Source organism: Antennarius striatus, chromosome 3 (assembly GCF_040054535.1).
Source record: "Antennarius striatus isolate MH-2024 chromosome 3, ASM4005453v1, whole genome shotgun sequence".
NCBI classification, from domain to species: domain Eukaryota; kingdom Metazoa; phylum Chordata; class Actinopteri; order Lophiiformes; family Antennariidae; genus Antennarius; species Antennarius striatus.
The window spans coordinates 18,511,148-18,536,549 of record NC_090778.1 but is presented as its reverse complement, the minus strand read 5'-3'; the positions used below and the strand labels follow the sequence as shown (position 1 = coordinate 18,536,549).

The 25,402-nt window shown below is 37.8% G+C and overlaps 1 protein-coding gene across 3 annotated transcripts in view; it reads left to right on the top strand.

The window, feature by feature from the left end:
- Positions 1–25,402, top strand: part of ntrk2a (neurotrophic tyrosine kinase, receptor, type 2a) — a 79,574-nt gene that overhangs the window by 30,445 nt on the left and 23,727 nt on the right. For all 3 annotated transcript variants that reach the window (XM_068311011.1, XM_068311010.1, XM_068311009.1), the window contains one exon: positions 23,238–23,426. In XM_068311011.1, the coding sequence (XP_068167112.1) occupies positions 23,238–23,426 (189 nt within the window). The remainder of the gene's footprint in view (positions 1–23,237; positions 23,427–25,402) is intronic.

Sequence of the window (25,402 nt, the reverse complement as noted above, 5' to 3'; positions counted from 1 at the left end):
TATCATTGTGTGTGTGTGTGTGTGTGCGTGTGTGTGTGTGTGTGTGTGTGTGTGTGTGTGCGCGCGTGCGTGTGCGTGCGTGCTTGTGTGTGTGTCTGTGGGCCTGTAGCATGACATAACATCCGTTGCCCATGCCATGGTGTTGCCATGGCAACCTGCGTCATCGAGAACCTGCGCTACTCCTAAAAGAGAATATCATCTGAGTCTGGGAGAGGAGTGCATCACTACCCTCAGACGCACTCGAGCACATGAAGTGACAGCCGACCAGCTGAAGTCAGCTGTGGACACAGACATGAAATGTAAAATGTAACAAGAGTTAATTACCGCAGCACGCTGCCTCAAGCTCAGAGATTCTTGCCCCGTTTAATGGCTTTGTTTATGGAGTGAGTCACAGGATGGAAACAATTCTCATTCCATCATCAACTGACAATGATTGGCAGTCACTCAGTAAAATTATGTGGATTTAATAGGTTCAGATTTTAAGGGTCAAAAAGCTGATAAGTCAAGAGCCAGATGTAGTTCTTTTAAAATGTATAATAATGATCCAAACCTCAGACACCATCTGGTTCTAAGGATATAGCAGGTGCTGGTCTATAAATAGAATTAGCCTTGCTTTTTGTACAACTGATTTTATTGAACACTGTATGTGACTAGTTGTTTAAACAACTGATCAACAACAAAGTGCACCATAAAGTTTGGAATAATTGTTTTGTTGTTTATGTTAATGCAAGTTAAATTGTCTGACTTTATTTCAACATATCCGACCTAAATTCAAAGACACAGACATTAATTGGAGAAATTTACAAGCTAATGAATTCATCATTAATATTTATCAGACAGCAGAACCACTGGGCACCTTTTATTTTCTTAGGTGACATCCTTTTGGCTATATTCTTTTCTTGCTGTTTTCATGTCTGTACTTTGATTCTGAAACTTTAATTGAGTCAGGTTATTTACTTAACTGTTGCTTTCTGGCATTAACAATAATTAATTAATTTATATTACTGTATGGTATCATCTATAGCTATATCCCTTTTCTACTGTTAAGTTTTTCCATTTTTGGGGTCTGGCCCAGTTCTGGGTCTGGTAAATATATAAGCTATGTCATGGAAAGCTCTGACAAAATAAGACACTCCTCATAATCCACCAATCACCTGAAGTAATAAGTGAGCATCTGAAGTACATGGGCTTATCATTGTATTTTAGAGTTAAGATATCCTTAAATGTTTCCATTGGGATTACATCATGTTTGTTTGTGTCACCAGCATAGAAAGAAATCTACAGAAACTTTCCTCAAGGGGCACATTAGGTTGAATCTTGTCTTTGGGGCAGTAAAATGAAATTTAGTGATGTGTTACTCTCTGGTTCACTCCAAATTGCCGGTTTTGTCATTCCATTTTCCACCAAACAAAAATGACAGACCAGGCTGAAGAAGGAAAGTATGTACACTGTTGCTTTTGGCTAGCCTCACCAATATTTTATCATAAAGTGTCAGCTGCCTGGAATGGTTTTCTCCTTTACGTTTCAATCCTGGCAGATGTCTTAGCCATTCTATGCCCCGTCTTCCTGCATTTTCTACTGTGCAAACTGTCCAACTATAGTAACTTCTCCACATCTGCTACAGTAGCAAATCTGCCATTTTTGGGTCAGGGTGCAATGGGCACGATTGCAGTTTTGAGTTTACACTATCTGTGTCTGTATTTTGGTATTTGGATACAAGATACACCTTTAAATGTTTGCCTCCTACAATCGCTATTTTAGTCATCTGATACTGTATACTTTACTAATTTATTCCTGACCGGTGCAAAATGATTAATTCAACATCTAACAACACCCATTCATTTATTTAGCTGATTTTCCTGCATAGCTGACATTGAGCGAGATGTAATCATGGTGAACCATTGATGAGTTAATACAGTGCTTCTCAATTATTTTCTGTTGCGCTCCCCCAGCAAGAAGAAAACAATTTGTGCCCCCCCCCCCACTCTCCGCCATGATCATAAATAAAATCAATTGTCTATAAAATTGTAATAAGTACACCTCTGCATAACACTGTATCATTAATAACACTAAAGAAAACAAAAAAAATATAGGAAATATACTTCAATTTATAACAAAGAATAATTTTATTAACATTATTTTTTAGTCTATAACAGAAAAATTTTAAGTGCATCTATTTGCCTGAAATTTTTAAAAAAATGTTTAAACTGTAAACATTTTTGACAAACTTATTGCACCATTTGACACTGAAAAATAAAATTAAATAAAAATCAATAAATAACAAATTCAAATTCAGTTCAGCAACGTTACATGGGTAACACCATATACAAAACACTTTAACCTACAAAACAAAAATGAATTAAACAATTTGTGCTGAATTTTCCTTTCTTTTTTTATGAAAATGAGGAAGTCAGGATTAATGGCTAAAATGAGCTCATTTAGACCGTGCACAGCTTTTCAAAGTGAGGTTTGAAGTATGATATTGAACTCTCAGCTCCTGCTCAATGTTTCAGCTCCTCTGTTATGGTGGATTTTCTTTCACTGAGCACTTTTGTACACCAAGTTATAATGATGCTTGCTGGTTTACTGAAGTAGCATTCACAAAGGGTGATGATTTCTGGCAATATTTGGCACTTTTTCGCTGAAAAAACTCCAGGAGCTTATCAGCGTGATTGGGGTGTAATGTCTTTAAGTGGCGGCTTAATTTATTAGGCTTCATGCTGTTCGTTGCCAGCATTATTAGACACAGTAAACACACGGCCTGTCATCATAGTGAAGCCTAGCGCGACATACACTGTGTCATAGTGCCTCGTTTTAGCTTATGGCTAACTTGTTTTTGTCTCATTATCTTTTTCTTGTCTAATCTTTATATCATCAAATCTGAAAAGTGTTTTCTTTATCAATCAGTTTATTATTTGGTGTGGGATATGTCAAGGAATTTGTAAAAAAGGAATATGTAGCAGCTCGTTACAGACCAGGGTGATTCTTAAAAGCACTAATTCAATCCAACCAACACTAATGATTGAAGGCCTTCTGACATATCTAGTACCAACAAATCTGAATAATTAAGCGAACAGCATTTTTTGAAGCAAAACTAAAAAAAACTCAACTCAGTAAACGAGTAAAGATAATCTATAAATTTTTTTCAAAAGGTTTGTGGTACTTAGCCTCTTCGGGGAGGTTTGGAGAGTCAGTGATCATGTATCACATTTATATATACCGTATTTTCCGCACTATAAGGCGCACCTAAAAGCCTGAAATTTTCTCATAAACCCGTAGTGCGCCTTATAATCCGGTGCATCTTATATATCGATTAATATTCATATTAATATTGGTTAAAAAAATGATCGCTGAAAAAAAGCCGGCAGTCTGGCCGCCAGTCATGCCCCACTCCGCCACCAGAGGAGCCCCCTCACAAGGCACTCGGGCCCACGCCCCCTAACAACGGTAGTCAAGGGGCGTAATAACTATAATAATAATAATAATAATAATAATAATTATATATATATATATATATATATATATATATATTTAAAACATTTAAAATGAGAGAGAGAGAGAGAGAAAGAGAGAGAGAGGAAGGAAAAAACAGACAAAGAAAGAGATAAAGTTTATATGTAATTCTAATAAAACAACGGCCTTGACACACCTGGAGTTGAATCTCATCTTTTCCTCTCCCCTCTCATTTGTCTGATGTTTTACGGCCCGTGACCAACTTGTTCCAATAGTTGTTTCACATGCAGACTCTGGCCACAGGTTTTGGTGACAGTTCTTCTTTCCTCACTCTTTTTGGATTAATTTTATCCGTAATAACACATCCAGCAGAGAGGATTTATCTGTCTTTGTAAATTTTCAGGTTGGCCGGAGGCACATGATCCTTCATCATAGGAATGTTTGTCTGGTGCAGGCCTCCAGTAACGCACTAGTTGTTAGCATCAGCCTCTAATTTTGCACATGTAGCTGATTATGAATTTCCATGCAGATACTTGGAGCAGTTGGATATGTTAAATAGTACACTGTATTCTTTGATGTAATGTGGAAATATGAGCATATATGAGAGCTACATTGATTGTGGTGCACTGGAAAGGTTGAAGGCAGAAAATGAAGTTCAGATGTTCAATCGATGATTTCATTCTTCATGCTTTGGTAAAGGTCACACTTTTTTATAGACAAACAAGCACTTTATTGGGTAGCTGTTCTGTATTTCTGTATAAATTATGGTGAGTCTGACCTTTGCTGCACAATTGATAGTAAAAAAAATACATTTATTATCAGATGCAGCAATAGCGAAGTGCACCAGTTAGTGCCAATGGAATTCCCACCGTACGTTAAATCATGTAACAAAAATGGGTTCTTTCTTACAGTAGGATGTTTAGTAGTCACAGTTGTTTCTGGCAAATTTTGAGCCACATTGTCAGTAATTTCTGGTGCATTTATGCTTGGTTGTAATTTCTGTCATCAAAGAAAGATGGGAGATGTTAGAGGTTTGTAGCATGTTTGGTCATCTTCAAAGTATCATAAATAATCGATTTTTTACTTATGTTTCTACATGTGTGGGATCATAGTTTAGTTTTATACATACCAACTGCAATATACAGTCATTTCAGTCAAGATTTTGCCAGGATCAAGAAAAAAAATTATTAGTCAATTCAAACTATTATACCATTCCCCTATTATGCCAAATTCAAACACCCAGATCTGAGTAGACCTAGAAAAGATTCAGAATCATTAAATGGAATTCACGTGTGTGTAAAAGATAAAGACAAGGAATATATCCACATCAGCCGTTATCAAAAATGTTGAAGTCAATATCTACTGATGACAAACACAAATCTAACACTCAAGGGAGGTTTCCAGTGTCAAGGAATTAGGCAGTAATGATTTATTTAGAATGGGGCTGATCTGTAGCGATCATCATTGTGACATTATTACATCACTTCATTTTGAACGGGATGCTAAAATCTAATCATTGTACAATCAGAAATATTATTACAGGATTTATTTTGACATTTTCTGGAAACAAGTTTTCATTGCATCTTTCTAGTCAGTTTATCTTTCTTGCTGATGAGTAGGAGTCTCATCCATATCTCTTTGGCTTTCTGTTTAGTCTCCATTATAAATGCATTCATTTTTCAGATGTTCACCTAATTGAGAGCAATATGAGTTAATTTCACGTATTGCTAAAATATTTAACCTTTTTCATACCAGTTGAATGAAAGGTATGTTTATCACACAGAGTGGAAATAAGATGAGAAAGTTAAACTCTTCTTAAAGAAATTTATTCACAGCTATTTTACTCTCAACATGTCCAGGCTTTTTTGATCCAATCAAAGAAACATACTTGTCCTACAATCTGAATGAAAAATTGATATTAGATTAACAGATTAATTTTTCAGTCAAAAAGGCTGCCAGAAGGTTCACATTTTTGACTGGTACTAATTTTCAAAATTTTATGCTGCAAAAACATGACAAAATAGTTATTGCTCGTTTGATAAAAAAATTGACTTTGAATTTGTTTTCTGAATTAATTAAAGTCTTAATAAATGTCATATGTGAAGAATTGTCCGACCCAAGAGTCAGTCAGAAAGTACCATCAGATAAATAACAAAAAAAAAAAACTTTTAAAAGTTTTAAATATAATGCATACACGTGGGGACTCACAGCTGTGCCTGATTCTCCTTCCTGCTTAGTCTTTTTTACCAAATAGAATTGTCCTTGGTGCCTATGTGGTTTAATAATTTGGGTTTAAACAAAGCAGTGTCTGTGTAACATAAACCAGACATCTGTTATCAGTTTAATCAAAAACTGCATTCTGTGGTTTCATGTGTGCTTGTGATATTACTGCTACTCTGACTGCTTGATTAATCAAATTATTCAGGTTTGTTAAGAGCCTGTTTTTCTCCTATCTTGTGTATTCTAGTTCTACCAGATATATAACAATTAACTCAACTAAAACTGTAAAACTCATCCAAGTCATGTGCTCAGCTCTCAGTACGCCGCTACAGTACTACTATATTGTATTACTGAGAGCACTGACTGAAGGAGTCTGGTACTAAATGGTGCTTTACTAAACCTCTCTGTCCTAATCCCAGTCTTTAACCGAGAAAAAAATCTTTGTTCACAGTGGTTATAGCTTAATGTAGGGTGGAAAAAATGCAAGGATGTAAACATAGTTCCATTTCAAAGATTGGCGTTAATTTTTTCAAACAAATTAGATGAAACCTTGTGTTCTTTCTTCATCCTGAAGTTCAACACTATAGAAAAAAATTCTCACAAAACTAAATGCTGTTTTGTCTTAACCTCATTATTTTATTATTGTTATCAATTATTGTTATTGTTATTATTATTATTATTATTATTATTATTATTATTATTATTATTATTATTATTATTATTATTATTATTATTATTATTATTATTATTATTATTATATTATTATTATTGTTGTTGTTGTTGTTGTTGTTGTTGTTGTTATCATTATTATTTTTATCATTATTATCATTATTTGTTGTTTTTGTTGTTGCTTATGTTTTTGTGTTTCCCTTCAGGGTGTGCTTTGTTTCAGAACATCCCAGTGGAGGTGGTCTCACGCTAATGGAGACGGACACACGAGAAAGAAAAACATTTTTTGTGAATTTCCGTGTGTGTGTTTCTGTGTAAGAGAGTGTGTTGTGATAGAGATGAGAAGAATATATAGAGTTTAAAAAAAATAAGCAGACAGGATCATTTCACATTTTAGCAAGGACAACAATAAAAGAAAACAAAAGCATAAAAATCAAATGAAGGGTGTGGTATCTGCAAATACAGATACAGGTGCACTGTGTCCATTATCATCCTCCAAAAGTAAAGGAGTTGAGCTATGGGATGCAGCAACCTGATCAACCAATCAGAGACAGCCTTCAGAGACACATAAAAGCTTCCCATTGGATGAATTATTCAGATCAGAGGGACAGAGACAGCCATTAACCTACATGCTGCCCAAGTACACCCATGCCTCCCTCCTCACATCATCACAAAGTCTTGAATTCAACCAATTCAAGACTTTGTGACGAAGTCTCGTTAAATTGAGTTTTGAAGGTTATTTTGTGTACTTGGAAAGAAAAAAGTGGTTTTGAATAGAAAAAAGTACTGATTTTGTTCCAACGTGACAGTGTCTTTTCAAAAAATGCTAAAAAGGAAAAGTACAGATTAGTATCACCAGCACACACTCTCTCACTGGAAGGCACTGTGTTCCCAGACCTCCCAGACTATTAAATTAGTTTTGCAGGTATTCACCACACCTGTCAAAACATTCTGTTCATCCACAAATAACACTTCATACAGATTTTCCTTTCCCTTTCCTCTCTGTTAACTTCAGAGGGATGTTTTGCATATCAAGGTGTTTAAGATGTCCACCAAGGACACACAGAAGACCAAAAGTGTCTTTGTTTAATTAATCACTAGTTGCCCTCCACCTACTGTTTCCCTCTGAAAGATGGACTCAGTGATCTGTCCATAATATTACACATGTTCACACTATCACAAATTGACTGCACAAAGAAGTTTTAATAACTTACCCTGCATTCAACAACCATAAAGATGTCAAATAGTAATTTATTTTGTCCAGTCCGTCCCTGTTGTTCCTACGCTGGCATTAAATAATTTGATGTTGTACATTTCAATTACATTATGGAGCCAGATGTATGCTTGTATTCACAAAAGCACACATAAATTTATAATAACATGCACATTTCAAGCCTTTAAGTGCATCACATATCACCTCCACTACACCGGGGGCAGAATTTTACTACATAATGTTCAGTCCACCATATGTGCAGATTTTCACATACATGTATGATGACTCTTTATTCCAGTGCCGCACACGGACATTCTCTCTCTCTCTCGCTCTCTCTTTCTCTCTTTCCCCCAACACACACACACGCACGCATGCACGCACACACACAAACATACACACACAGACACACACACACACACACACTCACACACACATGCACGCACGCACCCCCCCCCCCCACACACACACACACATACACACACAGAGATAGAGATGGTGTGCTGACCAAGATTGAGGTCAGGGCAGACACATGGAGAATATTTATTGAGAGGCTACAGGGTTAAACAGAAAAATCCTTTTGCTGATGAGAGATATTTTCTTCATAGACTGTGCTGGTATTAAGTCAACCCCTCAACTGCCAAACTTAGCATATTTAATCTGGGGAAAAAAACCCACTGCAGCCATTAATGAAATAAAGGAGTTGTGTGAATTTGATGTAATCAAGTGTTCATTGACAGGATTGTGGCATTGTAAGTGTAAAAACTGAACTTTGTCTTACTCTCTATACTGACACCTACATTAGCTTCAGTGTTAACTTCTGTATTGCTGAAGTGGTTTCTAAGAGTTCCATGAATCACTACAGTTATGCTAGTAGTTGACGTTTTCACATTTTGAATTTAAATGAGAATAAGGAACTGTAAAAAAAAAAAAAAACTTCTTGATTTGTCAAATTAATTTAAAAAAAAATTAATCAAAAGATTCACATTAAAATAAAAAATGTTGTCATAGAGAAAACAAGTAACTGATCTACTGAAGTGCCGTTAGGCACCAGAAAACAAATGACATCAAAATAGTTTTTGCAACAAAAAGTATAAAAACAAAAACATTAGAACAAAAATGTAACTGCCCTAAACTAATTAATGATAGGAGTCAAAGTGAAAGGAGAGGAAAGATAAGCGGATGCAGATTTTTATGTAACGTATGTTTGTGTTCTGTTTACATTTCATTCTGGATTTTTTTTTTCCATAGAAGTGCAGGACATATATCATAACCATATACTGTGTCACAATACTTCATGGTGTTTTGTTTTTTGTGGGACACTTAAAGCAAATTCCAAATGTACAGAGCAGTTACAGAGGATGGAGGGCTTTTGGTTAAATTTGGTCCTGTATTTCTTTGCATTTCCTCGAGTCGAATATTACAGGCAATGTTTATTTTTCAAGTTGGGGGTTTAGGTCCCTCTGCACAGACAAACAGAACACAGTTCAGTGCTATACTGTATATTACAGACTTTTAAACCGTCATGTTACTGAATTCATGGTTAAGTCCCTTCATTTGTTTTGCACATAATTGTACATCTCATGATCATTGTAAAAGGCATTTAGATTTTCTAGCTATGTTCTAAAGATGTTCAAACTAAAAAGTGGAAAAAAAAAACCTTAACACTGGGAGCAATAACAGTGCAGTTATAATATGGCTTTGATTCAGCAAATATACTTTAATGTTTATTTTATGTGTTCTTTTTATTTTCACTGTACATTCTGATGTATTGTTGTTGTTTAACTGATTTGTTACCAAGTGCCAGTTTTACCGTCATTTGTTTTGTGGCAGACGTTAACATACCTCATTTTTAATGTGTCTCCATCTGTAATGTTATGTGCTCTAGTAAACCCTGCAGCTAAAGACAGTAATTGCACATTGATATATTTTATATCTCTGTCTACTTCAGGGATGTAAAACACAGTTGCTATACATCATGTCATATTCAAAGAGGTAGTCTGAACAGAAAATTAAGTGCATTGGAGTAATAAGGTTTATGGGACCATGATCTTTACTCAAGAGGCTGCTCTGTGAATTTTTTTAAAAGGGTTGGTGAACAAGAATTTAATTTTATTCAGACAGAAGACAGAGATTTTTTTAAAAATGAAATAAATATTTTATTGGTGTCCCTCATGTGTAAATGTGCATTTTTGATCTGAAACTGCAAGAGCTTTTTGGTGTGTTTTCATGTGTCAGTGTGTATTTTACACTGAGCTTTCCTTTATTTAAGAACAAAAATGGATCAGCCTAATACAATAAATCAAGCTAGTATCTATGTAGCCATTATGTCTTTGAAATGAATTCCACATCCATATTTTGTTTAACTCCTTCTTTGTCTAAATCACCATTTCCCTCCCTGTCTATTTCATTCCCTCTCTCTTTAAACTCACTTGGCATCATCAGAACCTGTCAGCTCATTTGCCATTTCCAGGGGGCATAGACCAAAATTCCTCTGGACACAGTTGCACAAACACACATCTAATCAGAGCTGCAGAACATGTTTGGTCACAGCAAAAACAGACATGGAAACAGACTACAGCTTGGTTATATGCTGTGATTGTGAGTAAACAGCTGAAGAGCTGAAAGGATCCAATATTGACCAGAAAATATGCAAATTTGTGCAACTAAACTTTTCTACAGTATGACCTTTAGTGGGCAGCTGGGTCTCAAAGTTGGTTTAAGATTTTAAAACTTATTCCATATAGACTTCAACAGTGATATGCTCCTTTAATATTGAAGCATCATCATTAAAACTCATATACTTCCACACTGAATATACAGTACTAGGATTGGTTACAATATATTACTGTTATGCAGTTATCATTTCATGTTTTGTTGTAAAATCATAGAAGTCTGATAAAGTAAATTTACTTTGAGACTACCACCACAGTGGGTGGGTCACATTAAGAATATTGGGCCCTAACCTTTATTTTTTCCTCATACAATTTACTTTACTCATCTAACTTTCTGACAACCTTAAAATGCTTTTAAGTTGGCAGAATCGATCTGTGAGTGTGTCATAGGAGAGGCTGAATGTGGGTTTGAATATTAAAAATAGAAAATGTCAAAGAAGAGAAAGACAAGAAAGGTGGATGTGAGGAAAAATAAGAGGACGGTAAAATAAAATATCATGGTAGACAAATGTATGGATATAAGAAAGGAGATATGCCATGTGAGACAGGCACAGGGCTGGAACTGTCTATTTTTACCAGTAGATTGTACCAAGGAAATGGGCATGTGATCGGCTCCTGTATCCGGCCAAAGGGAACAAAGATTTTTATACCAGCAGATTCTTCTGGATGTTTACCTTAATATAGTGTGGATGAAATTCTACCCATCCACTGTAAACATCCATACATCAATTTCTCGTTCTTTTCTTGTATGTTAGCCCCTCCCCCTCTGCTCATGTCTAATGCAATCTATTTTGTTGACTTCTGTCTCTTTATCCATCCACCTCTCCTTCAGGAAGTTAGTGAATGTGTAGCTGTTTGCACTCTTATTTACCATCTAAATTTCTCTCCATTTTGGCTGTCTCTCCTCCTCCGTCTTTCCGGTGTCACTGCATCCCTTCTCCTCCTGGATCAATAGATTGCTTCCTGTGTTCAACGGGCTGACAGAACAGTTTGGAGACCGCAGGGTTTGTGTTACCACTTGTCTGCAAATGTGTGTTCGTACGTGTGTTTTTACATATTGTGATGGGCTTAAAGGGTCACCAAGAACTTTGGGGTCAGTGGTTGCAGTAGTCCACCTCTGCCCCAAAGCCTGAGAGACTATTTAGATAAAGCAACGATTAGAGAGTCTATATGATGAAATATTGTTTTAAATTTGTGATTGTTCTTCATTAGGCAACAAAATGAAAACAGTGCCCGAAACTGCTGCAAATGTGGCTTTAATTTGTTAGGAATATCTTCAAAAAAGTTACATATCATGAAGCTAGTTACAATTAATATTCGAAATGATTCCAACTACAGATTGCCAACAAGAGCACAAGAAACATGTTTACTCCATGTGTTCCTCAACTTGATATCTGGCCTTGGTTAATCTGTTCCCAACTATTTAACCAATCTTGCACTCCAAAAGGATTGACAACTGCCAATATGGTAATCCCAGATCTTGAAGCCCAACATTACCTGCTAACAACCATCCCTCTTTGAGCAAAAGACAACCATGCTGTTAAAACAGTGACTGACAGGCCTCAATGTCTTTAAATCCTACAAAAGCCTCTTTACAGCCATCGCCCAGGGCAGGGTACAGCAGTAAATGGCTTCAGTTTGTCTGAGGTGTACCCAGAGAGCCTAAAAGAGATCGATACAGTCACTCACAGTCACTGTTTTAAATCAGCTCTAGTGTCCAGTCCTGCCATAAAACTCCCACTCAATGCCAAACTTGAACTTCCAGAGCACCATCAGTGTCAAAGGAGTAAGTTAAAAAGAAGTAATTTGTAGTGTACACAAAACTAATCATGAATGGCAGACAGCATGTCGGTAGTCCTAGGAAAGCTTCTTCAAATAGGTCGAAAGGGTGGAACGGAGCAGTATGCAGTATTTTCATGTTTCTGTAAGAAATTCAGATTGTACGCAGTGTTTGTTTGGGTTTTCTTTGTCGCTTTGGTATTTAAAAATATAGTTTAGCCACTTCCTAAAGATCTGAGTGCAAAGCAAATTTGTACAGGTTATCCTTTAAGGGAGTGTAACCTGAATGAGGAGGTGTTAAGTTACTAATGGCCAACAGTCATATGGATTTTACATGGAAATTCACCCTGCATTTCACAATGTGAGCTGTAAGATCCTTTGTATAAGTTGAAATTATTTCACCTTGCTAGTGAAGAATTAAAAACAAAAGGTATGCAGGTTGACCACAAAATTTAAGAGTGGACTTTGAAACATTAGAAATAGTTAATAAATAATTCTAAGAATAAATGATAAGTTCTTAGGTCTATGATCACTCTGACTAAATTCTTAAACGTGCCTGCTAAGGGAAATTATTTTAAAAGAGAAAATAACACAGAACACAAAATTGTACAAGTGTACACTATCAACAGGAAGGGAGTCCAGACCACCTCCCTGGTTCATGTGTGTTCAATCCATTTAGTTTAAATTGCTAAATTTAAACTAAATGGCACCCTTTAGTTTAAATTGCTAAATGGTGCCTTTAAATCATGTTTGTATAACGTGTATGATTTAACTTACATGTGTTTCAACACAAAATTCGCCACATGCACTCCACTATACCACTAGACTGACATCTCACAAACCTGACAATCACAGCATAGTGTCTTAACTATTATTAATATGACGAATAGCTTAATAAACAAAGATATAATTAACATTCTTAAGAGTTCAGCCTTCTTCCACCCAGCCCTTAGACCTTAACCCCAAAAGCAATGAAATACATTTATCGACCGATAACCCAGGCTTCTTGCCAGCAGCTCCGGTCGTCACCTTTTCAAACATCAGTTCCATGTCTATTAACAGCATTGGGTCGTGACCTGACCCCACTTATACCCTCACCTCCTCTGTCAATCTCTTCCCCCCTCCAACCCTCGACTTCCAAGTGCTCCATCTTCCTTTTGCCCTCCTTTCACCAAGTCACTCCCTTTAGACTCTCTGCCATCTCTCTGTCTCTCACAGACACACACTGACACGCTCTTCTTGCCCCTCGACTTAACAGCATTTGTAATGATCTGACCCTGAGACTTCTTTATGTTAATAGTTGTCAGCCTCTCACAACACAAAAACACACACACACATATTGACAGACATGTAGTTGCGCTCTGGTGTGTGTAATATTTGTTCCCTTTGTTTGTATGAACTTAAAATTGTAAGCAAGTAAGCCAAACAATCCAAGCAAACCAAACAACTTCTATTCTTGAAGGCAGAATTTCACCAATGGAACAAATTTGGAAACCATGATTTCTTTCAAAAGCTAGTTGTGAAGGACGTTCGTCTGTATTCAAGCAAAATGTCGGCTTCTCATTCAGTAAAACAGTTTACATGTCAGTTTGAAGTGAAACAAAATCCGTCTTCATTTAAGGAAAGAAATGTTATACAGAATTTACAACCAATATTATCTAACTACACTGCACATTGTTCTGTAGATTAAAACTCTTAATCTGGAAACAGTTATTTTCTTCTTTTTTTTTAGACAGGAACAAACTTATTTGAAGATTTCTTTTGTAAATTTGTAACTATCCTCATTTTATAGATTCTTTCGTTTTTTTGTAGAGCACACATATCCATGAGAATCACATGATCAACCGCAAACACACACAAAGATGCAATATCTCAGTGTCTCTCTGTCAATCTAGCCCACTGGAGCTTGATATGAGACCAGGGACACAGGAGATGAAAGATGTCAACTAGAGTTAAAATTCAACAGAACCAACCAAACAAGATGAGGAGCGCCGTGTAATTTCTGCTCTGGGGAAATCAATTTCAGCTAATAATACAATGTTTGCAGGTGTCCCTGGATGTATGCTGAAGATGTGTACAGAACCACTGAGCTTCTTGTTCACATCTTCTATATACAGTATGTGTGTGCGTGTGTGTGTGTGTGTGTGTGTGTGTGTGTGTGTGTGTGTGTGTGTGTGTGTGCACGAGTTGAACAATAAAACATATATGTTGTTCAAGCCTCATAGAACAGCATACAGTATGTGTACAGAAGTTTTTCCTGCGCATATCAGCAGGATGACATAATTTGGCTGTGTCTTTCATGACCGTTAGAAATCACTGTCGAAAAATAAATCTGCTTTATGACGGCAGTTCTGCCTATAAGCTAAAACCATTTGGTCATATTTCAGGTAGGATCATTGTTTTGGTCAATACAAGTACTTTATCATGGTTAGAAAGAGCTTTGTCATCACAGGAACAAACAAAAGAATAGATAATTAACTTTATGGATTTATCGATCGTGCTCAAAAAAGGTAACATCAACAGAGTGGAAGCTCAACAAATGTAAATATGATCACTTTTCTCATGTTAGCTGATTTCCTGTCATAATCACTCTGCTGTTATATGGCTGTCTTGGTAATTGCTCAGGATAGTTTTTGGGGACTTGATTGATGTTGCTTGTCTTGGGAGGACAGTTTCTACTTTTGAAAAACTGCAAAACATTTTGTGAACTTCTTGATATTGTTCATATTGTTTTCTAAGAAAAATTTAATTTCACATCTTCATCGTTTGATATGTTCCCATGCTATTTTCAGTTAAATATCATAATGTTCTGTTTCTATTTTAGACAGCACCCCCACTTTTTTAATTGTTTTAAGACAAAGGTTGGTTGAAAAAGCATGTTATTAAATATTTTTTTGATCTTTTCACCAATATTGAAAAAAGAACAATGATGAAAGAAGTTTTAAAAAGCTACAACAATCTGAAATCAGTTTTCTGTCACTTATTTCAAGAGATTCCAATTTGCAAAGACTAAAATTTTTTATTTTTTCAAGATATTTGCACTGTTACAAGCATTTGCCTTTGTGACTGGCAGATAATTTCCCATTGTTCTCATCTGCATTTTCTAAATTAGAGTATTACAGAATATTGATGTGAGCCTCTGACATTACAGGATTCAGATTTAAGTTTCAGTGATTGATATTTACAATAATATTCAGTGAGATCAGTTTGTAATGTCTCGAATGAAAGTTGAACAAATCCAACATTGTGATATGTTTTCACCCATGACATTGTTGGTTGATGGCTTGATTTGTTAGAAAGATTAGAAAAGAAAGATTTCCTTTAATCGTAGGAGAATGAAGATGCATGGACTATGCTGGACATGCTGTGAATCCGGAGAATGAGATGAATTCAGATTCTTTTTCCATTTATATTTTTCATTTTCTCAAATGCTAAAAAAGCACTGATCCAATAACACTTATTGGAGGACAGCTTTGTGCTGAAGGTGATGGAAAACCATAGAGCTGTTTTCTAAGTGTCTTGTAGCTTTTAACTAATGATAGTCTGTGTGAAAAAAACAAAACAGTTTTGTGCTTTGGCAATCAACCCAAGCGAAGAGAATTAGCAGGAATGTCATGAAAGGTGAGATATAACTGATAAGCTCATGAGTATAGAATTAGCTTCACGTGTTCCCCATGTGGGAACTAATAACACTTCTATTTGGTTGCCAAATACCACTTTTCTATATAAAACTGGCTTGGTGCCTGACTTGTACCATCTCACTTTGTGTATTTGTATCATCCACTTTGCTGCAGTTTTGCCATCAGATATGTCTGTTTAGAAAATAAATGAAAATTCCTAACTTAGGTGTCTCGGTTTCTATAGAAGCCCTTTTATTGTTTTCTTTCCTTGACTCTATCATTAAACACTTCTGACCTGCACAGAAAATAATCCAGCAGGCCTACATAAAAGAAACTGCAGTACACAAAACACTTGGTGTTCATATGAGTGAATCTTCAACATATGGAAAATTTCAAGCTTGTTTTCGTCCAGGAAAAGTGGTCACGAGCTTCCAAGTCTAGCCTAATCAATGCTGGATAATCATAGGCTGTATCATATTAGTAAGGCTTATTTTGATTTCCCATTGTCCGTACTCAACATGGTGCCAGTGCTCCAAGTACAGCTGGAAAACTCAGTACTGTATGCGTGTGTGTGTGTGTGTGTGTAATGTTCCCCCCACCAATCTAGTTTACAAATTTAACTGAATAAATAGAATATATTTGTCTCTTGTAAACAGAATGCAAATAAGCATCACCTGGAGTTTTACTATTACTTTTATAGAAAACCAAATTATTTCTATTTGAATTTGGCCCGAATGGGCCTAACCAAAATAAAGATTTTAACTTTACAGAAATGGTTTGAAAATATCATGTACCAAAATATAGTTTAGTTTTCATACAACAGAAAAATTAACCACAACAAATATCACTGCCACTAAAAATAAATATAATGATCAAAGTTGTCATATTGACAGTTTAAGTGTTTTCTTGCTTGAACATCTACTCATACAGCTACAGTATCTAGGTTTGGCAAGCTTTTTCCAATAGGTCAGATTTCTTTTAAATGGTTTGATTTTTGTTTGATTGCAATTGTATGAGGAAGTCTGGACTGGCAAAAAAGTATGTTAGAGAGGTGCAGGACATGTGTGAGGACTGTAAGACAGTGGTGAGGTGTGCTGTAGGTGTGACAGAGGAGTTCAAAGTGGAGGTGGGACTGCATCAGGGATCAGCTCTGAGCCCCTTCTTGTTCGCTATGGTGATGGACAGGCTGACAGACGAGGTTAGACAGGACTCTCCATGGACTATGATGTTTGTAGATGACATTGTGATCTGCAGTGAGAGCAGGGAACAGGTGGAGGAGAAGCTAGAGAGGTGGAGGTTTGTCCTGGAAAGGAGAGGAATGAAGGTTAGCCGCAGTAAGACAGAGTACATGTGTGTGAATGAGAGGGACCCAAGTGGAAGAGTGAGGTTACAGGGAGAAGAGATCAAGAAGGTGGAGGATTTTAAGTACTTAGGGTCAACAGTCCAGAGCAATGGAGAGTGTGGAAAAGAGATGAAGAAGCGTGTACAGGCAGGATGGAACTGGTGGAGGAAAGTATCAGGTGTGATGTGTGATAGAAGAGTTTCAGCTAAAATGAAAGGAAAGGTGTACAAAACTGTGGTGAGACCAGCGATGTTGTTTGGTCTAGAGCACTGGTTCTTAACCTTGTTGGAGGTACCGAACCCTGCCGGTTTCATATGCTCACTCACTGAACCCTTCTTTTTTCAAATTTAAGACATAAGACTATAAGGTGAACTGGATTATAAGGCACACCTTCAAGGCAAAAACACCTGACACATCGTGTTGGGTGTTTCGTCTTGACCTCCATCTCCGCCGAACCCCTGAGACCGACTCACCAAACGCTAGGGTTCGATCGAACCCAGGTTAAGAACCACTGGTCTAGAGACAGTGTCACTGAAAAAAAAGACAGGAGACAGAGCTGGATGCTGAGGTTCTCTTTGGGAGTGACCAGGATAGATAGGAATAAATACGTCAAAGGGACAGCACATGTTAGAGGTTTTGGAGATAAAGTCAGAGAGGCCAGACTGAGATGGTTTGGACATGTCCAGAGGAGAGATAGTGAATATATTGGTAGAAGGATGCTGAGTTTTGAACTGCCAGGCAGGAGGCCTAGAGGAAGACCAAAGAGGAGGTTTATGGATGTAGTGAAAGAGGACATGAAGGTAGTTGGTGTGAGAGAAGAAGAAGCAGAAGACAGGGTTAGATGGAGGCAACTGATTTGCTGTGGCGACCCCTGAAGGGAAAAGCTAAAAGGAAAAGAAGAAGATGCAATAGTCAAATTCTGAAAAATTACATTAGTCATATTTATATGTAGTTTATTTTTGGGGAAACATGTTATTTCTACAGACATCACCCTTTCATCACATTTTCAAGATCATGAACATCATGAAGCCATTTAGCTTGTAAAGTTTCTGTCCCCCAAAATTTTGTTGATACATACAGTAATTCTGGTGTTAATTCTTTCCCTGAGTGCTCATATGAAAATTAAATGTGTGAGTTTATTCTAAGGTCATTAAAGATTGTGAAAAAACCTTTACCAGAAAAATTGCAACAAATTTTCTTACTTTGATAACTGCGGATATTTTGCAGACAATCTCTTGGGACCTTGAAATGTTGTTCTTCTTTATGCATAGGATAATGAAAATGTATTTAATTGCCTCATATCACTGGTGCGCCATTGTTCATTTTTGTTCCATTACCAACATTTGAAGTGATTTAGGGGACAGTGTTGCTAACACTGCTCAAAGCATGCTGATATTTCAAGTCTCTGAAATATACATAAATAGCTGGTGAAAGTGGAACTCTGCTTTTGTGATCACATTTAGGGCTCCGTCATTTCTTTGTGATTTCCCAAGCCACCAGAAACTAAGACAATGTGTTCATTTTGTAGCTAACATTACGTTTAAGGGGTTCTTTTGTTACTTTAGACAAACTTGTGAAGGATGTTAACCAGCAAGTAATGTAGGAGCATCTTTTGATGATTACACAGAAACACGTATTACTGAGATTTGTCATATCTGCTCTTTCAACATTTCTTAATGAAAAATACCAAGAAGTGTGACTGATGCTACATTCTAATTATGATTATCTGCTCAATCGGTTTAATTGTTTTGTGTTTTTATGCTGGATACACAAGTGGTCAAAGTGGTTGTCCATCGTTGCTGAGATACTATTAACCAAATGGACTCAATGGTGCTCGTCCCTTTTGTGGTATTCTATGGAGCTGAAATGTAAAATAAGCAGCCGAGAGACATTGGTATAGACAATGTGCTTACTCTTTATTTTTTTCTTCTTTTTTCTCTCTCTTATTCTCCTTAATCAACTTAATCACAGCGCCCACAGTCGGTCAATCATTGTAACTCATTTTAACAGGACACATTTCCCCTTTTCTTGAAGCAATTACTTTGTATCAACATAACGGGGTAAACAATAATGTACTTTATCATTCAAGTATTACACTTGTATAAACAGAACAAAATAATTAATTTCAAGTCATCAGTATTTTATTTTACTTTCCTGTAACTAAATCTGCTAACCACTGTGATGTGTTAATCTGTGTTAATCTAGAAACTGGTTCAGATTCCCTCAGATTCTCTGTATTCTCCGGAACCTTGAATTCATCGAAGCGCATGTCCGTATTTTCCGTAGTACATGCTAATGCGCCTTTTGGGAAGCGTGTCAGCTTTGACGCATTCCATTGTCTTCCATCACTTCACAGATACAGTATATACTAGGTCAGATTTATTTATTTTTTTAATTACAGTCATTGGTTCTGTAAACCTCGATGATCCCTTGTGTACATGTTCAAGACGATGGACATGGACCGTGTCGTTCACTTTGAAAGTAGGTACTTTTGCTCCTCTTTTGGTCTGTGTATTTCTTACTCCTTAGTTGGTTCTGTTTCACAATCTATGTAACTCGGTTGTGTTGTGCACATTTGAGTGAGATGGGAAGGAGATTTAGTTTATTACACATCTTTCTGTTCCTCAGTAACTCAAATGGAGTAGTTCCTGTAGTAGCATGAGGAGTTGCACGATAAATCTGCAAGAACTCCGTTACAGCTTCTTTCCATAGTTTATGCATTCTGTCAGCTGTCAGTAGGCATTCTTTCAATACCCTATTAAATCTATCTATCGCTCCATTCGCTCTTGGATAGTTTACACTGGAGCGCACATGTTTAATCTCTCAAAATTCTGCAAATTTGTGGGAAATTAATTGGCATTCATTGTCAGAAACAAGGGCGGCACGGTGGCGCAGTGGTTAGCGCTGTCGCCTCACAACAAGGCGGACCCGGGTACGAGGCCTGCTCTGTGCGGAGTTCGCATGCTCTCCCCATGTCTGCATGGGTTCTCTCCAGGTTCTCCGGCCTCCTCCCACCTCCAAAAAGCATGCGCTTCAGGTTGATTGGCCGTTCCAAATTGCCCGTAGGACTGAGTGTGTGTGTGCATGGTTGTATGTCCTTGTGTGTGGCTCCGCGGTGCACTGGCGTCGCGCCCGGAGTGTCCCCCGCCTCTCGCCCTATGCCGCCGAGATAGGCTCCGGCTCCCCGTGACCCGCTTTGGATGGATACAGCGGTGGTAATCTGAAAATGATGATGATGACTGTCAGGAACAAGACAGGTTTGGTTACCTTCACGACTGAAAACTGTTTTTAAGAAACGAATGATCACTCCTTTTGTAACATTAGATGCAAATGCCACTTCCGGCTATTTACTGTAATAGTCTGTGAGTGTAATGGCAAAACGACAATCCCATGAAACATTCTTATAGGGCCCGGTTATATCAATAGCCACTTTTTCCCATGGCCATTCGACGGGAGGTAGTGTAGCTGTACACTGTACTGACACGGTACACATGACGAAATTTTGGACTGCACATCTTTGTCCATTTGCGGCCAATACAGTTCATGCAGCTTCTGTTTAGTGTACACTATTCCTTGGTGTCCTTCATGTGCAAGGTCAACCACCTTGAAACGTAGTGATGTAGGCACAGCCAAGTGTTCTGTACCTCTCATAATTAGTGCATTATCAACTGCAAGTTCATCTCAGATCAGAAAATAAAACGTCAGTTCATTTGCAACATTTTTTCTGCATTTTGGCCAGCCTTTTTTTATCTGCTGATGTAGCTGAGTCAGTTCTGGGCAACTTTCACAAGAAGCAGTGAAATCAGATAAAGAAATGGCATGTAGTGATTCATGGTAAACGGTAGCTACAACATCTGGTTCCATATTAGTTTCACTAGTGGCAAGCAGAATAAGTCTGGAAAGACAGTCTGCTGTCACTTTCAGCTTTCCAGGACGGTATGCCATATCGTATGTATAGCAAAGCAATCGTGCTGACCACCTAGCAATTCTCAGTCCAGCACAACCAGTGCCTTTAGATGTAAGCAATGTTGTAAGAGCCTGATTATTTGCACGTAGCACAAAGTGATGACCCCAAAGGTAGGAAAGATCACAAAGAAGATATATCATATGGGGCTGGAGCCTTGGCTACCGCTTTGACCCTTTCTGGCCTAGGAAACCTAGTGAAGTCTGACTGAACTTACATTTCTGCATGTTCAGTTGCAATCCAGCCTCGTTCAGAGCATGCAACACCCTCTTCAGGTTGGCATCATGACTTTCTTGAGTAGTTCCGTAACAGATGACATCATCAAGATATGCTTGTACACCAGGAAGTCCTGCAAATATAGTATTCATTATTCTCTGAAATGCGCTAGGAGCAGATGCAAGGCCGAAGGGAACTCGGCAGAAACGGAAAAGACCATCATGTGTGATAAATGCAGTTACATTATACCACGGCTGTCTGGATGCAGCAACAGCTGATGGTAAGCACAAGCCAAATCAATTGTGAAGAAAACTTTAGCACCTCTCAGCTCAGAGAAGATCTCATCTTTGTGAGGTAAGGGATGACAATCACTGATAATGGCTTTGTTAGGCTCTCTAAGATCAACGCACGTACGCAGTTTCCCTCCATCCTCTCTCTTAGTAACAACTATAGGTGAGACCCATGGAGATGCATCAGTGCGCTCTATTATGCCCTTTTCCTGTAAGTCCTTAAGTTTGTCAGACACAGCAAGCCTGACAGAGAATGGAAGTTGTCTCAATTTTTGTTGCACGGGCACCACATCTGGTTTGATTTGAATTTTTTGTATGAATCCCTTTGCGCACCCAGTCTCTTGTGCATGAACATCTGGGGCATTTTGTTGAACATGTGTCATTGTAACTATGCTCTGTGATTTTGGAATGTTACCAGAGCCAGTAGCTGTAACCACCTTAGTGCCATCAATGCTCATGTGTAATGCAGCAAACAAGTCCAGTCCAAGTAGAGCAGTGCCAGACTTAACCACAACAAATGAGCCTGAAGTTGAATGCCCATTGTAGGTAACATTTGCCTGCAAACACCGTTTAACAGGTATTTTCACTCTGGAATACGTGAAAAGATTCAGTTTTGGCTAAGAAAGGCTACATGTAGGGAAAAGAGATTGGTAAATGCTCTCTGGTATAATAGAAACACAAGACCCTATATCTACAGTTAGCTTAATGTCATGTTTGCTTCCACTTGCACCGTACACACGATTTTATCTTGCACAGTATCAGACATATGAAGCACAATTACTTCATTTATCACAATCTCACGCACATCCTTTTGCGCAGACCTGCACACCTTTGAAAAATGTCCCACTTTTCCACATGAATTGCAAGCTGTTTTGACGGCAGGACAAGATGGTTTGTATGCAAGATGGTTAGTAGATCCACATCTGTTACAAGCGCGGCGAGTCGCGTTACAATGAGCAGCCATCGGGGCATTTGTCCGTGGGTTTTTATTTACGGCGGTAGTGTACTGGCTGTTTCAAAATGGCTCTGACCGACGCAGCAGCTGTCGTAGGGCTGTTAATGTCCTCGGAGAAAAGTCCCGAGTTGCGTAGCCCGGACTCAATCTGCAGAGCCATCGTGGTAGCTTTATCAAGTGTGAGATCGGCTTCTAGTAAAAGTCATTCTCTTACTCGTGCATGTGCTGCGTGTTCAATCAGTTGGTCACGAATCATTTGTTCCTCCATGTCACCAAACAGACAGAAAGTTGTTAACTCTCTCAGAGAAGCTAAGAACTGGTTTATGGATTCACCTGGTCGCTGCGCTCTCAGGCGAAATTTATGGCGTTCCGCAACCACATTAACTTTAGGAAAGAAATGTCTCTCAGTGCTGCTACGGCAGTAGCAAGAGTCGTACCTGACTCCGGTAGACAGTAAAATAGTCTTTGTCCCTCAGTTCCAAGTACATGAAGAAGGACTGCACGTTTTCTGGCTTCTGGCCATGCGTCAGCATTGATGACCAGCATGTAGTTTTTCGAACATTTTAATCCACGTAGGGAACGGACTATCAGGCAAGGCAGGAATGCAGCAGGTAGGGGGACATTTAACAGACATCCTCTTCGCCAAAAATGTGGTATTCTGTGCAGCTGAAATGTAAAATAGGCAGCCGAGAGACATCCGTATGGACAATGTGCTAACTTTTAATTTTCTTCTTCTCTTTTCTCTTTCTCTTAATGACCTTGATCAATTTAATCACAGCGCCCACAGTCGGTCAATCATTGTAACTCATTATAACAGGACACAACACCTTTGTCTCTCCCTCAGGACCCTCCTCAGTGATCAGCAATGATGATGACTCAGCCTCACCTCTTCACCATGTCTCCAATGGCAGCAACACACCTTCCTCCTCAGAGATGGGCCCTGATGCAGTAATCATAGGCATGACCAAGATTCCTGTGATAGAAAACCCTCAGTACTTCAGGAGCACAAACAGCCTCCTGAAAACAGACACGTGTGAGTACAAATCTAATAATCTATTAACATTAAACCCCAGATCATTCAAACTGATGTGAGGGAGAAGTGGGGAATTTTATGTTGTATTTAACTGTTTGTCTGTGTATGTGCGTGTGTGTGCGTGCGTGTGTCCGGCACAAATCCATTCATACATTTCAAGACTTCCAAGTGTGACTCATACGTGACCACAGATAGAAGTATTTTATGTAAAGATGACAGCACTAATTTTAATGAGAATTCTTGCATACAGCACAAATTTATAATAAGCAAGAGCTCAGCAGTGTTGTTAAAAAAAGGGGGAAGGATGCGAGATGAACAAAAATAGAGAAGTAACATTAGGGGAAGAGAAAAGGCTGGCTGTGAAACAGTAATTTAGGGAGACAGAGAGCACACAAGGTTATTGATCTAGGCCATCAACATGGCATAATGATTATTGGCAAGTCATAAAAGCTTCTTCAAGCTTTAGTCTTGAGTTGCAGTAAATTATGAAATTGCATGTGTGTGTTTTTGAACAAAGGCCTTCAGGCTCTTTCTGGTAAGGACTCAGTTGAGAACATATTACACTGATGCAGGACTGTGGCTGGACCTCTTAAGACTTGTGCTCAAACTAGGACAAGAGAAACAGAAAGTCAATAGCACACTGCCATATGTGTGTATTCTTGTTTACTTTTAAAATATTGTACTCATTACTTCTATTTCTTCTTTAACACCCATTGTGTGGTGCTCTGGCTTCTCAGATGCATATAATACGCTATGATGGAAACACTTTGACCGTGTCTATAGGTTGAATGCCAAGAGATTGTCTTTTAAAGAGTGGCTTTAGCCAGCTTTTAGCCTGCACAACTGTGGATAAACGTTCGGTGTTAAAGCATGGCACAGGTCTCTTGTTGGCAGCAGTGAAGCTAAAATTACTCAATGAAGGATGATCTGTGTGTAATTATGGTAAACATTAGCTGTGAACTGAAGTAACTTTTGCAGCTTAGCTCATTAAACTACATTACCATTAGAGTCACATAGTTATTTTTATTATTTTAGAAGGCAAATGTCCTGGAATTGTTTATGTAATTTTTACACTTACACACATGGACAAAGTTGTTGGTAGCCCTCTCTTGGTGAAAGAAATGGTGACAATGGTCATAAAATAAGTAGAAACTGACAAAAGTAATAAAAAAATAACTGAAAAGACATTGGTTTTGAATCATGTTTTAAAAAATGTTTCTAAGTAAACAGGCCTGGACAAAAATTATGGTAGCTTTAACTTAATATTTTGTTGCACGATCTTTTGAGGCAACTACTGTAATTAAATGATTTCTGTAATTGTCAGTGGGAAAACTTTTTAAGAATTTCAAAGAAATTTCAGACTCAAAGCAAAAGACTACAATTTATTTCCAGACAAAGCTTCTAAATTGCTGAATTAAAATTGGCATTTGATGACATTTTGTTTCCTTCATTAAATAGCGTGAGTATGGTGAGAAAATTAATTACTCTGACAAAACTCTACCTGTAGCTAAATTTAAATTCCAGCAGGAAGTGTATAACTATATATAATGACTAGCGGGTACCTGTGGAAAATCCGCGATAAAACAGTAATATTAGACTTTATACCAAACATGAAAACAAATGTATTGGTATTTTAAACCAAGCGCCCAACCAATCACGGCGTAGCCAAAAATCAACATGGTGACCATGGTGCCTTTGTGTTGACAAATCATGGATTGTGCTGGGCGGGCATTGCGAAGCTTTCTTTCTTTCTTTCTTTCTCCAGGCTAACTGGAGAAAGAAAACTAGCTAATCGTGAGATTGGGAAAGAAAGCTAACGTCAAAGGAAAAGGCACCTGTCAAAACAGCAAGTGGAAAAGAAATTTTAGAGAACTGATAGTTCTGTTAGCTGATGACATGAACAGAACTGTATGTGGTTACTGAAGAGCGTTTTTGTCAGATGCCCAAGGAGCATTTTGGATACTACATCGATTGTC